This window comes from Diuraphis noxia, unplaced genomic scaffold, assembly GCF_037042655.1.
Source record: "Diuraphis noxia isolate RWA-SAM2 unplaced genomic scaffold, SU_Dnox_SAM2 contig0003, whole genome shotgun sequence".
Taxonomy (NCBI): Eukaryota; Metazoa; Arthropoda; class Insecta; order Hemiptera; family Aphididae; genus Diuraphis; species Diuraphis noxia.
Window position 1 is genome coordinate 60,368,514 of NW_028301713.1, and position 14,101 is coordinate 60,382,614.

The 14,101-nt window shown below is 27.7% G+C and overlaps 3 protein-coding genes across 4 annotated transcripts; 1 reads left to right on the plus strand and 2 right to left on the minus strand.

Annotated features, from left to right (window-relative positions):
• Positions 1 to 137: 137 nt before the first annotated feature.
• Acadvl (Acyl-CoA dehydrogenase very long chain) lies at positions 138 to 5,782 on the minus strand. Its single transcript, XM_015511835.2, has 8 exons — positions 5,422 to 5,782; positions 3,870 to 4,071; positions 3,585 to 3,803; positions 2,155 to 2,276; positions 1,520 to 2,090; positions 1,095 to 1,451; positions 815 to 1,027; positions 138 to 729 (listed from the first exon to the last, which is right to left on the minus strand). Exons 1-8 carry the CDS (start codon positions 5,499 to 5,501, stop codon positions 592 to 594), a joined length of 1,902 nt encoding a protein of 633 aa, XP_015367321.2. The 5' UTR covers positions 5,502 to 5,782; the 3' UTR covers positions 138 to 591.
• Positions 5,783 to 6,808: 1,026 nt separating this feature from the next.
• On the plus strand, positions 6,809 to 8,890 carry LOC107164140 (transmembrane protein 126). Its single transcript, XM_015511842.2, has 4 exons — positions 6,809 to 7,155; positions 7,215 to 7,386; positions 7,451 to 7,576; positions 7,681 to 8,890. Exons 1-4 carry the CDS (start codon positions 7,037 to 7,039, stop codon positions 7,936 to 7,938), a joined length of 675 nt encoding a protein of 224 aa, XP_015367328.2. The 5' UTR covers positions 6,809 to 7,036; the 3' UTR covers positions 7,939 to 8,890.
• A 1,068-nt stretch (positions 8,891 to 9,958) lies between these two features.
• LOC107164136 (AMMECR1-like protein) lies at positions 9,959 to 13,713 on the minus strand. 2 transcript variants are annotated; one of them, XM_015511837.2, is made up of 4 exons: positions 13,240 to 13,713; positions 12,888 to 12,998; positions 11,953 to 12,158; positions 9,959 to 11,816 (listed from the first exon to the last, which is right to left on the minus strand). In XM_015511837.2, the coding sequence occupies exons 1-4, from the start codon at positions 13,416 to 13,418 to the stop codon at positions 11,650 to 11,652; spliced, it is 663 nt and encodes a 220-aa protein (XP_015367323.1). In that variant the 5' UTR covers positions 13,419 to 13,713; the 3' UTR covers positions 9,959 to 11,649. The 2 variants fall into 2 exon arrangements, with proteins under 2 accessions (XP_015367323.1, XP_015367322.1); XM_015511836.2 differs by having other exon boundaries at positions 13,259 to 13,706.
• Between the last annotated feature and the right edge of the window lie 388 nt (positions 13,714 to 14,101).

Consider the following 14,101-nt stretch of genomic DNA (forward strand, 5'->3'; position numbering starts at 1 on the left):
TTCAGAATATAAATTAAAACAAGTTAGGTAAATTACATAAAATAAAATATGTATGATAAAATAGAATACATAGGTTTGTATGTAAAAACTATAATGTATACACACAAAGAAGTATCAAGTTTACTAATACATAAAAATATATTATATATATATATATATTATATTTGTTTACAAAACATAATAATAAACAAAATTAATTATACAAAGCAATAATATTGTAATATTGGACCAGTCTGACAATAATGTTTAATTACAAGGTAGTTACAACAAACACAGTATAAAATATAAAATACTTAATAAAAAACAAAAAAATGTACATAATTAGGTAAACAACTAAATTTATCACAAATATTGAAATAATGATAATTTATGAACAAATATTAAAATTTAGCTAAAAGTCAGATGTTAATTTTATCGGTAAATAGAGACACAGTTTAATATTGATAAAAAAATATGCATTTAAGCTCAAGTTTAATTTATTTCTATTACTTTAAGAAATACATAAAAATATAACCACCTTACCCGGATTTTAGTGATTCAATGTTTATAGAAATTAATTATTTCAAGATAAAATACTCCATTTTTAACAGCTTACAAATTTAAAGGATTAGGTTGAACTAACCCACCACTTTGACACATTTGTTCAGCAATAACACTCATTTTTGAAAAATTATCTAAGTCTTGTCCAGACTTCAGTTGAAATAAATTGTTGGCTACTCTATCACTTGCCTAAAAATAAAAATAAATCATATTAATTAAAATATAAATAAACATAATGCACATAGGTCATAAATAAGACGCCTGCGAAACATACTTCAGAACAGTAAACTTGGGTCAATAGTGCTTCGTAATTGGCAGTGGGCAGATCCAAGTTGAGTGCTCTAGTTGCACGAGAAAGTACCACAGTCATGGTATATGTATCAATAGCCGCTTGAGCTAATCTATTTAAAAGGAACTGTTCATCAATAATACCTTTTCCATATTTGATTAACAATGATTCTACAGCTGGTCCAAAAAGACCGATGCTCTAAAATTAACAATAATAATAGTTACATTAGAAATAATCAATCAATAAACCCAATAGATTTACTCACTTGACCAGCAAGATTGGCAGAATCTGATAATTTTGGATGTACCAAGTGTGATAGAGATGGAGCAGAACTAAATCCGACTGATGAGAGAGCTCGTTTAGTAACTTCTCCAAGAATTAATCCTAAATTTGCAGTTGGATTTTTGAACGCTTTTTGCAATTCTTTGAGATGACTACCAGCAAACTGGATACCAGTTAAGGCCACAAAGAGCCTCAATATATCATTAGTACCTTCAAATATTCTGAATATTCTTAAATCGCGCATAACTTTTTCTAGGCCTGTACCCTTCATGTAGCCCATTCCACCTAGAATCTGTATAGCTTCATCACATACATACCAGGCAGATTCGGATGCAAAGCACTACAAATATATTCAATATTTTTATTTATCATTAATTTATTTCTTAAAATAAATATTTTTTTCTGTACCTTAGATATTGCTGCTTCTAAGTGATAGTCAACAGATCCAGAATCCATGTTTCCAGATATCATATAAGCCATACTCTCAGTCACATAATGTAACATAGCCATGCGAGCAAGTTTCTCTTGTATGCTTCCAAATGAGTCCAAACGTTTACCGAACTGTACTCTGGTAGTGGCATGCTCTACGGCTTTAGCAGTTACTGATCTCATTGTTCCAGACAGAGCAGCAGCCATTCCAAACCTACCATTATTCAATATATTCATAGCTACTTTGAAACCTTGGCCGACACCGCCCAAAACATTTTCAACTGGTATCTTGACATCTTCATAAGTCACTTCGGCTGTGTTTGAAGCCTTGATGCCCATTTTCTTCTCTGGTGGACTGTTTGAAACACCACCAAATGCTCTTTCCACAATAAAGGCGGTCACTTTGTCAACTGTTTTACCAGTCTTCTCGTCTTTTACTGGGGTTTGTGCAAATACTGTCATTATTTCTGCCATTCCTCCATTACTAATCCATATTTTATTTCCATTAAGAATAAAATGTTTACCATCAGGAGATAAGACTGCTCGGGTTCTAAAATTGTTATAATACAATATAATACATAACAATGATAATATCATTATTTACAAAAACATACTTGATTGAGCCAGCATCACTACCAGATGATGGTTCAGTCAGACAAAATGCGGCAAATTCTTTATTGGACACTCGGGGGAGATATTTAGCTTTTTGTTCAGGTGTTCCAAATAACAAAATTCCCTGTAATTATTAAAAACCACAATTTATTTTTCAATTAGAAAAATATCTTTCATTATAATTTATAATACAATGTTTGTTAAGAAAATATTATCAATAGTAATTTTTATTATTTAATATTATATAATTTAAATATTATAGTTTAGATATTTTTATAGATGGTGAACAAAATAGGTTGGTCTTAGTATGTACAACGAAGTGTACTTATAATTTTGATACATGCAACTTTGTTTTTTTGGCAATATTTTTATGCTCATAAAGAAACTCAAAAGAAGTAACATACATTTCTAAAGACTGAAAGTAGAATTAAACTAGAACTTTAAAAGCCATTTTTAGAATTTATTTGTAGTTTATGGAAAAATATATTAAATAAATAAAATATTCGTACATATATCAAATTGGTCAATTCAACTCCAATCACCAAAATATTTTTAGCAGGCAAATGTACATTCTTTACTGTTAAGTGATATTATTAACATTTTTATTTCATATAGTTTCATACAGTTATGAAAAAAAAACTTAACAATATTATTAACACATTGTATAGGTTGAATGAAAGAATTTATAAAGAATTTTATCTATAATATATTGGAAAATAAACTTATCATAAATTCACTAAACTATTATATGCAATAAACTCTTTATTAAAATTACAATTATGTAACAACTTGAAAATGTTGATCTAAAGTGTTTGTATAGATTATATTTTTAGATGTTAATATTCTAAATATGTTATACCATGGCACAAATAAATGAAGTAATAATCTATCAAATTTTGGGTATGTATATTAACAACATACTTCCAATTGTACATTAAATAGATATTATAATACAGTATAATTATTATTTATTATTAAATGATTAGTAAATGATATCCAAAATATACATAAAATACAATTTGAATTATATTTTTCTTAAAGCCGACATTTTTATATGCATTTAAAATATTTTAATTATATTAGAATCTTTTATCTGTTAATTCACTATGTTTTTTCCTAAAAATTTTGTGCTTTTCAATGCAGCATAAAATAATTTATCGAACTACTGAAACATAAATATAAAGAATCAAACCTTTTAAGGTTCATGAATTGATCTATTTGTATCAAAACAAAATTTAAAATTTGTGAATTTGAGGGAACTTACTTAAAAACTTTAGTAACATTGTGTACACTGAATAAAACAAATTCTAATTGGTTTGCAGTTATATTCAAACAATATTTCAAATTAGATTATGATTGAGTTATTTTATCATATGTTTTTAAACCATATTGAACATAATATAAGAGGAAGAGTGTAGATAGTAGTATTTACTTTAAATCCAATTGACTGATGTGCTCCTAAAACAATACCCACAGCTAAATCATGAGCACCAACTATTTCTACCATTCTAGCATATTGAGTGTTGCTGAGACCCAAACCACCTAAGTCTTGAGGTACTTGTAAAGAGAAAGCACCCATATCCCATAACCCTTCGAGGGTATTAGGTTCTACTGTCTCTATCTCATCATTCTTGAGTGGGTTATTGACTTCCTAGAAAAAAAATAAATTGATAAATATAAATGATTTCAAATTTTTAAATTAATTTTAAATTAATACTTTGAAAAACTTTGTCACAGGATCGACTAAACTTGTTAAAGTTTCTGTTTGTTCATCATTCAATACGTTTGGATATGGGAAAACTTGTGAAGTTTGTAATTGACCACGGAACAGGTTCATTGTGAAGGACTGTGACTGTTTAACATCTTTTTTTGAATCTGAGGATTTTTCTGTTGAGCGAGAAGCAGTCGTTGAAAATAGTCTATTTAAACATAATTATGAATTAATAAAAACTAATATCAAGGTAGGTACAGACAAAAAAATTATTTTCATATTCATATAATATCTGAGTTTGGTTATACAACTATAAATATAAATAATTTAATCAATTAAATAATTTCTTCTTTGGTATAAGATAAATTAAATAATAGGTAACATGTTATTATTAATTTTGAATTGGTATTTGTTTTAAATTATAAGGCATACCTAATAATTATCAAAATATTATTACATATGTACTTGTCCAAACTCTATTGTAAATATATATATATTATTATCTGTTTATAAATATTTCTTTATCAGTTATCTTTATAAAAATGTGATTTTGTATTAAAAATACATGGACCTGATTTCAGATAACTCTGTTAAATTTTTCATTCTTTATTAAAAAATAATAATTAACTAAAACAAAGTAAACAATTAAAATTAATTATAAGATAATATAATTAAATAGATATACATTATATACCTCAACAATTAAAAATGTATTCATTATGAAATTAATTTCGGTTTTGATTAAGTTATTATATTGATGAAAATATTTTGAACTATGTCCTAACAACATTATTTTTATAAATAATAATTTTACCCTACTTCCTGATATGTATGTCAATATTATTAAATTGGCATTGTTCTATTTATAGTGAAAGTAGATTTAAAGCATGATGCATCAAAGACAAATTAATCATGAATAATATATAAGATTGAGTACAAAGGACAATGTTACATCATCAAGTGAGATAATTTATTTTTATTTTAATAAACTCCATAATAACATTATGTTGATGTTTAGTTAATTATTACGAAGTTAATATTATAAAATTGTTATATTAAAAATTTAGTAGTAAAAGTATAAGTAAATAAATAATAAAACAGCAATAAGTCATACCTAACCTAACCTAACCTTACCACTGATGTGAATTAATCTTAAATTTACCTCAGTAAGTAAATTAAGTAACTCTATAATATATAAATATATTATTTTACATAATTATAAAACTGAACTAAAATGGATTTTATTTTGAATCACAAAAGTAAAAAGTTGAATAAACTCAATATGTGATGTATAGAGGTTAATCAATTTCATCTATCAACAGTTGTACTTATGCTTTAGGATAAACATTGGATAAATATTCAAATATTAAACTCAATATACATGACAGAAATAATAAGTTCACCAATAATGTTTGAGTTTCCATCATTAGCCAACTCATTATTTTTATTAATTATTGTTAGTTTGTAAGTTGAATTTTAGATAGCAATTCTTCTGATACATTTTTCAATCAGTTGTGCAACAAATTGCAATAAAATTGCAAAGGAAAAAACAACATACCTTCTGGTTTTCTGAATTGTCCTATATTCTTCTAGTGTTTTCAATTGGTTGCGGTTTAATTTATTGTATACTTTGAACATTTTTTAAATTTGGGTATAAAATATCAAAATCAAAAATGTATTCTAGAAGTATCGACTACTCAACACAAACAAGCTACAACAAGGAAGTGTTCGTTGGTCGTGACTAAGAGTAAATTTCTGACTATATAATAGGTATTACGTCGACTGTTGCGTACTGGACACTGTGCCAACTGACTAGCCAACACTTTACATGCAATACGGTACTATATAGAAGGCAACAACAACCAAATGAACTACGCAAGGTCAATATAAAAAACAATAAAAGGCCAATAGAATCGCCAAGAACATTGAACAATAATATGATATTATGATCGTGGATTGTATTTTGTGATAAGTGTTAACTGTTGAGTAAATTTTACAAAATGTAGATAAGAACAATGCTCACAATGCAGCTGATGACCCACATTCGAGAATTCAGTTTGTTCTGTGCATCACGGCTTTAGATAGTACTATCTGTAGTACGGTCCGCTAACAATATTTGATAAGGAAATTCAGGGGCACCCAAAATTCTATAATTATTCGTCAATCGTCAATTTGTCAGTTCAATTGTATGTTTATTGCATATCCGATTACCAAAAGTCTAATTGCTAACGTTCTATCTATAGTTTCATGCTTTTTCGTTCACTTTTCACTACGAAACTCAAAATCCTGATATAATGGCATACGGCGATTCAAAAAGGGTCTATGCTTGAAGTGCGTACTGCGTACGATCATTATTTTGTCCGTAATCGGACTAGCGAAAAGTTGAAAAACGCGTTAGTTGATTTTTCGTAAACCCATACGGTTCCTTATAGTATACATCCGTAATCCGTTTAATGTTTTAAATAATAATTATATTAAACTATTTTTTTGTATTTAGGAGGTATAAAGCTCATTATTTATTAATGTAAATCGATATGTATACAAGAATAAAATATTAAAACCTATATAATAATAGGTCAATTGACTCTAATACATATATTTGAGCTAGCAACACAAAATTGGAACACTTCACAGAACAATGTGTTACTTTTAAAACATAATACCTAGAACTAGAGTGATATGTAATAATTATATTTGAATTTTAAAAATATAAACTTTTTATAAATATATTGAGTTATAAACTTAATGGGAATTCCACTAAAAAGTAGTGAGGAATTTATAAGTATTTTAAATAATTCACCAAAATGATGTCTAATATTGTCAATAGCCAATTGGTTGTTTTTTGCGAAATACTACGCTATCTATTGTTGAATAACTATATTCTGGGTATAATGTGTTTTTAGAATATGTTTGTGAACCCTGCACTCGTTTATCAAAATATTGTTATCGGATCATGCGTCCGGTTTTCCGGCGAGGCGGCGTGCAGCATACTTGAGTCGAAACTCTATTCTTCTGTCTTCTACAACTACAAATTGGAAATTGAAGTTGACTGTTTATAGTGTTTTTGGTTTCATAATTTTTTCTGCCTGTTTAAGAACTGACTATAGACTGTTCTTTTTTTTTGTACTTACATAGTAGCCTGTTTTCCGTACCTTGCTCTCCGTTTAAACACTATGTACATCGAAAGGGGGAAACCCGAAGAAATCCCCAAGGGGGCCATTCGTCTTACGAGAGACGAGGTCCAAGAGTACATGATCAACCTAATACACAAATGGCCAAATACGATGGAATTGTCAGTGACGATCACTTTGCGCAAATATCAATCATTGACTATAATTTTATCGTTTTTAGATGGGCGTTAAAACACGGTAATCCAATTCTTTCGTCAGCCGTTGTGATATCGAGTTCAGTAATTTTAAGTTTTTACCGCAAAAAACTACAACTAAGAAATTATGGACGATTTACTTTGTTCATACCAATTGTTCTTGTCCCATCAATTTTTGATCAAATCTATCAAAGCTCAGTATGTACCAAAATTCTTATACCCAACATTACAAAAATAATGATTGAAAGCTTATATTTCATAGATGACTACTAAATCAATAATTTTACAAGAAGATTGTCCTATTTGCATTAGTACACAATCAACATTCATACAATTAGGCACAGGAATTGTTTATCCTTGGTTGAGCACAATTGGTGGAACTTACTTGGTAAATATGTGTTACACTTCAATCATTTTTTTAGCATTACATTATGATTGTTATTGTTAAATAAAATATCATAATTAATCTATCATAACTATTTATACTTTTAGTTTGCTAGTAAAATGAATACATATTCTTTAAAATCTAAAGGACCTGAGATGGTTAAAGAATTTGCTTTACATTTAATGAAAATAAGTCGTCCACTATACAACAGACTTACTGCATTTGTCATTGGCCATGTATTATTAAGTTATTTGATAAGTCATTATCAAATGGATAATTTTGAATTTTTAAGAAATAAAATGTTACAACAACAAAATGAAGAAATTGAAGCATTACGTTTAAGTAAACAAACTAGTTATAAGTAATAATCCACTATGTCACTGATTTAGTAATGTAATTGTAACTATCTTAGAATCTAAAAAATTGTAGATTATTTTAGCTTATAAAACAGTGTTTTAAGCTTTTAATATTATAACAATATTTCATATTTATGTGGGTTAATTGTTTATTATTGTATCACTGTGTTAGGCATGTAACTATACCATACTAACATGTTTATACTAATATATTAACTATAATGTGCAACGAGCAGTCACATATAAGTATTTAAATAGTCTGTTATCCCTATCTACACACAAGTAAAATACCTTGGTGTTACCCTTGACACTAAACTAACCTGGAATCTTCACATAGTTGATAAACGAAAGGCCCTTAATTCCCGTCTACACCTCCTAAGACCACTATTGAGATCTAAAATGGACATTGACACCAAATTACTAATTTATAAGTCTTTACTCAGATCGCTATGGACATACGGTATCCAATTATGGGAAACCGCAAAACCCTCCAACACCAGATCAATACAAGCCTTCCAGTCCATCTGTCTCCGTCTAGTTTCTTCTGCTCCATGGTACATAACAAACTCCAACCTTCACAAAGACTTAAAAATATTAACCCTAAATCAAATCTCTAAAACATACTACATCAGATTTCATAATAAACTCCAATCACACACTAATCCACGAATCAAAAAATTATCATCTAAAACTCTACCCGACAACCCTCGGCGGAGACTAAAAAAAAATTGGTGTAGGGGTCTTTTACATTAATAATCATTAGTCAATAACTAACGCACGTGCTGGGTGTTATCAATGGATAACTTCCCAAACTTAATATTCGCCGTCATTTTATATTCTCTTCTTTTTTTTATCAAATCTAATTATTGTACAAAAATTTGTATAGATTGTACTATTGTAGATGTATTTTAAATAAAAAATCAAAAAATAGTCTGTTACTGATAAGATTATATAATATTAATTATTTGTTTTTAACTTCTCTATAAAGGTTTGCCTAATAGGTTCCTGATCACTTATTGTTTATTTTCTAACCCACAAGATAAAGACTCTGTGCCTCGACAAAAACATTTCAAAGTTAGCACACGGTGGCATATGGCATTAATGAAAAACATTGGCCAAAGCATATTTTTAATACTATAATCATTAAATTTAGTATTACACATTTATACCTAAATGAAGTATAAAGTAAAAGTATTGTTTAACTGCAAATGTAAAATCCTTTAGAAAAAATCAATATGTTAGATGGTTGGTCAATAGAGATACATTAGTCTAATAGTCACTACTCCATTCAACTACTTCCATAGAACAATGCCTAGATCTAAATTCCTTTAATCAATTCAAAACCTAAATATATATTTTTGTATATTAACAGGATATCATCTGTTAGACTTTAAGAATTTATTAATTGTAATCTTTTCCCATCAAAAAATCACATTAAATTAAATTGTTTAATTAACACCTTTAGTTAAATTATGTTTTAAATTAATATTATGTACTTGAATGAATATTGAAGTATTGGTTGCCATCATGGTAAAAGGATACAATAACGTCCTAGTGCATCTAGAAATAATTGTATATATTTAATTTAGTATAGTTTTGTGGATATATAATTTAAAACCTTGCAACAAATGATTTTTTTAGCTTTGCTGCAGGTAAAATTTGATATACTTCTTTAACAGCTACATGAAACAGTGCTTCTCAATACTTTTATGAAGACACCCTAATTTAGAAATAGGGACACACTTAAATCAGTTAATGAATTTATGAAAAAGTAACAATCCTAAAGATAAACTAAGAATGAGCCTATCTTAACAGTTAATTTTCTTATTTGTGGCTTTTACCATCACATCATGACGCTATAAAAATATTATTTGTATTTTATACTTAAAACTTGTATAATAAAAATAAACACTTTTTTGGGCAAAACGGCAGTTATTCGTGTCCCACCGGTTTAGAATCACTGATATAAAACATAAACATATTTTCTGCTTATAATAATGGTATAAAGCATAATATCATAAGACAGAAAAACACATGAATTGCAATATATTTAGCAAAACAATAAAATTAGTGAGTAATAATACAATATTTTATAACTAATATAAAATTAATAATGATCATTGATCAATCTATGTAGTTTATACTACATTCAAATTGTTAAAGAACCCCAGCTGTGACCAGTTTTTATCAGGTGGTAACCATTTCTTATGAATCAAGTGAAGCATCTGCCTGCTGTGCTTCAGAACACAAGTCAATCATTGAGGTACTTTTTAAATAAAAAGAATATAGACAATTTATAGTTATAGATTAAAAATATATAATTAAATTAAATGCTAATCAAAAAAATTGTCTGATAAAAAACCTAAAACCACGTTTATATAAATAAACTTCCTTTGGAATTAGTGAACACATAATAAGGCTTACAACACTCATAAGAAAATATAACCATTATTCTTCATAAAATGTTGTCTTAAAATGTAATATATTTGGTTACAACCAAGATAATTAGATAAATAAATAATATATGTATTAACTAAATTAAAAAAAAATACATATTAATTATTAACTATAATATAGTTTTAAGCTAAATATTTTTTAAACATCTAACTCAATATGTGAAATCAAAAAATATTTGTTTTTTTTTATGTATTTAACGTAACTATTATTATGGAAAAGTAGAATTTTTATAAAATTAACTTAAAAATAATTAATAAACTATAAATATTAATGGCTTTTTTATAATTTTAAATTTTAAAATATAAAATTTGAATGATTTTCAAAATTTTAATGGTTAATATTTTTAAATTAGATGATTGTTTTTTCTTATTAATAAATATTTATTTTAAAAATATATAAAAGAAAATACAATAATTTATAAATAGTTGTTAAATTTGAATTAAGACGATGTAAGCGCACTATTTATTTCCTATCATTGACCTAAGGACGACATAGCATATAAGTAATCTTGTGTTAAGTGTATATTAGTAGGATGAATTGACTTATTATGAAACTTAAAGTTAAGAACATAATCTAAATGTGTATGTAGCTTTTATATAATACTTTAATTTTTCTTTAAATAATCATCATTTTTATATTAACAAATAAAAAAAATTATATAAATACGAAATATTTTAAAAAGTGCGGGAAACGGTTTAATGACCACTATTACGAATAATCTGTTAGGATCATTGCGGTCACTCTACAGTTTTTGTGTCGCCGACTATAAATATCAATTTACTGTTACATAAGAGTTAAAGAAAGAAAACAAATAGTGCAAGGACATCCTCTTAAGGAGTTTATTGTCTATTACACATAATTTAAAGTAAAATGGAAACAAATATTCGTTTTAATATTACAATTAGAAATGTCAGTATATTAAATTAATAATAATTATATACTTTGAATGTGTCTTAGTCAACTCTTAAATATGATTATTTAATTATTTAACAAAAACCATCAAAAATGGGGAATAGGCCCATATTTTATATATTTTTTACTTTTAAATCATAACAACTAATTATAATTTTGCAACTTATTACTTTTTATTGGTCATCTGATTTTATATTATGTTGGATAATTATAATAAATTGGCAATGTTTGTTTGAAATACATTGATTGTAATAAGGGATTTGCATATGTTGAATATATGCTTGGATGTTTAAAAATAGGCAGTGTTGGTATATGAGGGGCCACTGAGTCTTTTTGGCCCCAAAGATGCTGCTAGCAACGTAGAGTTTGTACATGGTTCATATAATCTTGGAAACTGACTGATACAGTTTCGCTTTGGTATCTAGTCAATTTTAATGAACGGCGAGTCTCGGGTGTCACATGACCGCGATAACCTCCCTTGCGCAGGAGTGAATCAATTGTTTGTATTTTATCCCAACCTGTGAAAAATAAACATTTTTACATCAGTTTTAAAGAGGAAAATAGAGAATTTATCAGAACTAACAAGTATATATAAAAAGCTTATATAAAACTAGAAAAATTAGTATAATCATTCACAACTACTACTTGTTTTACCTTGTTCTTCAGCAACTTCTGGTAAATAAGTGGCAGTTCGCTTCATTCCGCGTTCATTTTGAAATTCAATGCGTATTCCGTGAACGCCGATCTCCCAATCGTTGTAATCTCTGCCTTCCTCGAAGTGTAACAATATCGATATGGTTACATGTAATCGGTTCAATTCGTCGTTTGAGATTGGTTTGAACCGTGAATCTCTCAGTGCACTGTTCAAGAAAAATATAAAATTATTAAACAAAAATCATACATTGAAACTTTATTAATTATTAAATAAAAACACTATAGTTTTTATAACACTATATAAGTTGTAATAATTCTAAACAAATTTTTATAAAACCATACTTTAAATTGTACAATTTAACCATAAACATATGCTTTTATTGTGAAAAAATTATTTGAATCTACCAATCTATCTTTACTCTGCATTGGTCATAGGACATTTTTCAAGTGTATACATACACACTTAATTTTTTTCCTCATAACTTATTATTCACTATCACTATCAAACATTTACAAAATATTAAACTTAATTTCATGTTAAGTTGTCTGAACTAAAAATAACCATGGCAAAACCAAGAAAGCCTGTTAATAAATTTAGTTTTGAAACTGGAATGGGAGTCTGAAAGAAGTAAATTTAATATAAGCTTATAATCCACTTTATCACAAAAATCAAAGTAATTTTCAAAAGCTTCAAATCAAAATTATGGGTAAAATAGGTTAGAATAGCTAATAAAGCAACGGATATTATTTTATAATATTATGAGCATTCAAAATCCCCAAAGAATTAAAATTAACACATATTATGTTTAAATAGTTTTGGTACTTCTTTACCTCTATATCTTAAAAATAAACTTAAATAATACTTAGATTTTAGAATTTTTGTCATGTTTAGAAAATGTCTTTAATATCTTTCAAAATGCAATATTTATGTTTACCTTGTTATGGCGTATTCGCGTAAGCCACTGTGCAAAGCAATTGAATTGAATGTGCCGATGCATCCCCTGAGTTTCTTGTCTACTCCAGTCTCCCATGTTACAAACAGAGGACTACAACAAAAACAATCACATTACTTATATAAGAACCACATTAATTTCAGAACAGATTCCCTACCTACTACTATGAGAAAAAATAAATAAAAAGCAATGAGGAAAACTGACAATGACTACATCATTATTACAACAGGGTATAAATTTAAGTGACAAGGTTAATGGGTTAACTACTGCAGGTGCACAAAAATGTTACCCAATGTTTTCTGAACATTTTTTATTGCATACGGTTCAATATTACCTTTTCCCATTGAACTTACAATGGGTCATTTGTGAAATCTGGTTTCTTGGGGGGCTCCAGACTGTTAAGATAGGAGTAAAGTGTATCAAAACAGAAATACCCCATTGCTGGGGTAGTGATTTTTTGAACGACACCATCAAGCAGAGCTGTTGAGGCACTACCACTACCACCGTTGACATCCAACGACGCTTGGTGATGGTGATGCAGTTTCTGTTTCTTGGTGTTTGTTCCGCAAGAACCCGACGACATTTTTGACGTGTGGATGAAGATCGTAAGAAAAAACCGACTTAATACAACTATCGCACTAAACAATTTCTACGACGGAACCTCGGAACTAATAGAAATTTAAGATGGAAAAACAAAATAGAAGAAAAAAGATAATAAAAATACAATGCTTTGTTACCTACTATTTAACATGATTAGTTAATCATGGTATTTACTATCTGGAGTCTGGAAAACGAGATTTTGTATTATTTAATCACAAAGGAAACAACAGCTGACTGACTTGGACGCAATCAAGTAATCGAAAATCATATTCCTTCCCTGATCAGTTGTTTTCGTAACATGATTACATAAGCGATTACTAACCACTAACCACGACGACCACGAAATATTTGAAATTTCATTTTCATCCATTCTGTGCCACGAATACAAATTAGATCTAATTATATCAATACATGTAAAATGTTAAATCTGGTGTGACGGACATATACAATAATATGATTAATATGTATATATTTTTAATTATTATATTTGTACATAAATACATTATTATTCTTGTATAATTTATTATTCATAATCATAATTATATTCTTGATTGTGTATCTTGAAATATAAACATAATAATATTCATACATGTCGG

Coding starts and splice junctions, on each gene's coding strand:
- LOC107164140 (XM_015511842.2), top strand. CDS start 7,037: ATGTACATCGAAAGGGGGAAACCCGAAGAAATCCCCAAGGGGGCCATT. Junction 7,156..7,214: donor TGGCCAAATACGATGGAATT/GTCAGTGACGAT, acceptor TATCGTTTTTAG/ATGGGCGTTAAAACACGGTA. Junction 7,577..7,680: donor CAATTGGTGGAACTTACTTG/GTAAATATGTGT, acceptor TTATACTTTTAG/TTTGCTAGTAAAATGAATAC.
- LOC107164136 (XM_015511836.2), bottom strand. CDS start 13,488: ATGTCGTCGGGTTCTTGCGGAACAAACACCAAGAAACAGAAACTGCAT. Junction 12,999..13,258: donor GATTTCACAAATGACCCATT/GTAAGTTCAATG, acceptor TTTTTGTTGTAG/TCCTCTGTTTGTAACATGGG. Junction 12,159..12,887: donor CGCGAATACGCCATAACAAG/GTAAACATAAAT, acceptor TTTCTTGAACAG/TGCACTGAGAGATTCACGGT.
- Acadvl (XM_015511835.2), bottom strand. CDS start 5,501: ATGTTCAAAGTATACAATAAATTAAACCGCAACCAATTGAAAACACTA. Junction 2,277..3,584: donor ATCAGTCAATTGGATTTAAA/GTAAATACTACT, acceptor TAATAATTACAG/GGAATTTTGTTATTTGGAAC. Junction 2,091..2,154: donor AGTGATGCTGGCTCAATCAA/GTATGTTTTTGT, acceptor TAACAATTTTAG/AACCCGAGCAGTCTTATCTC.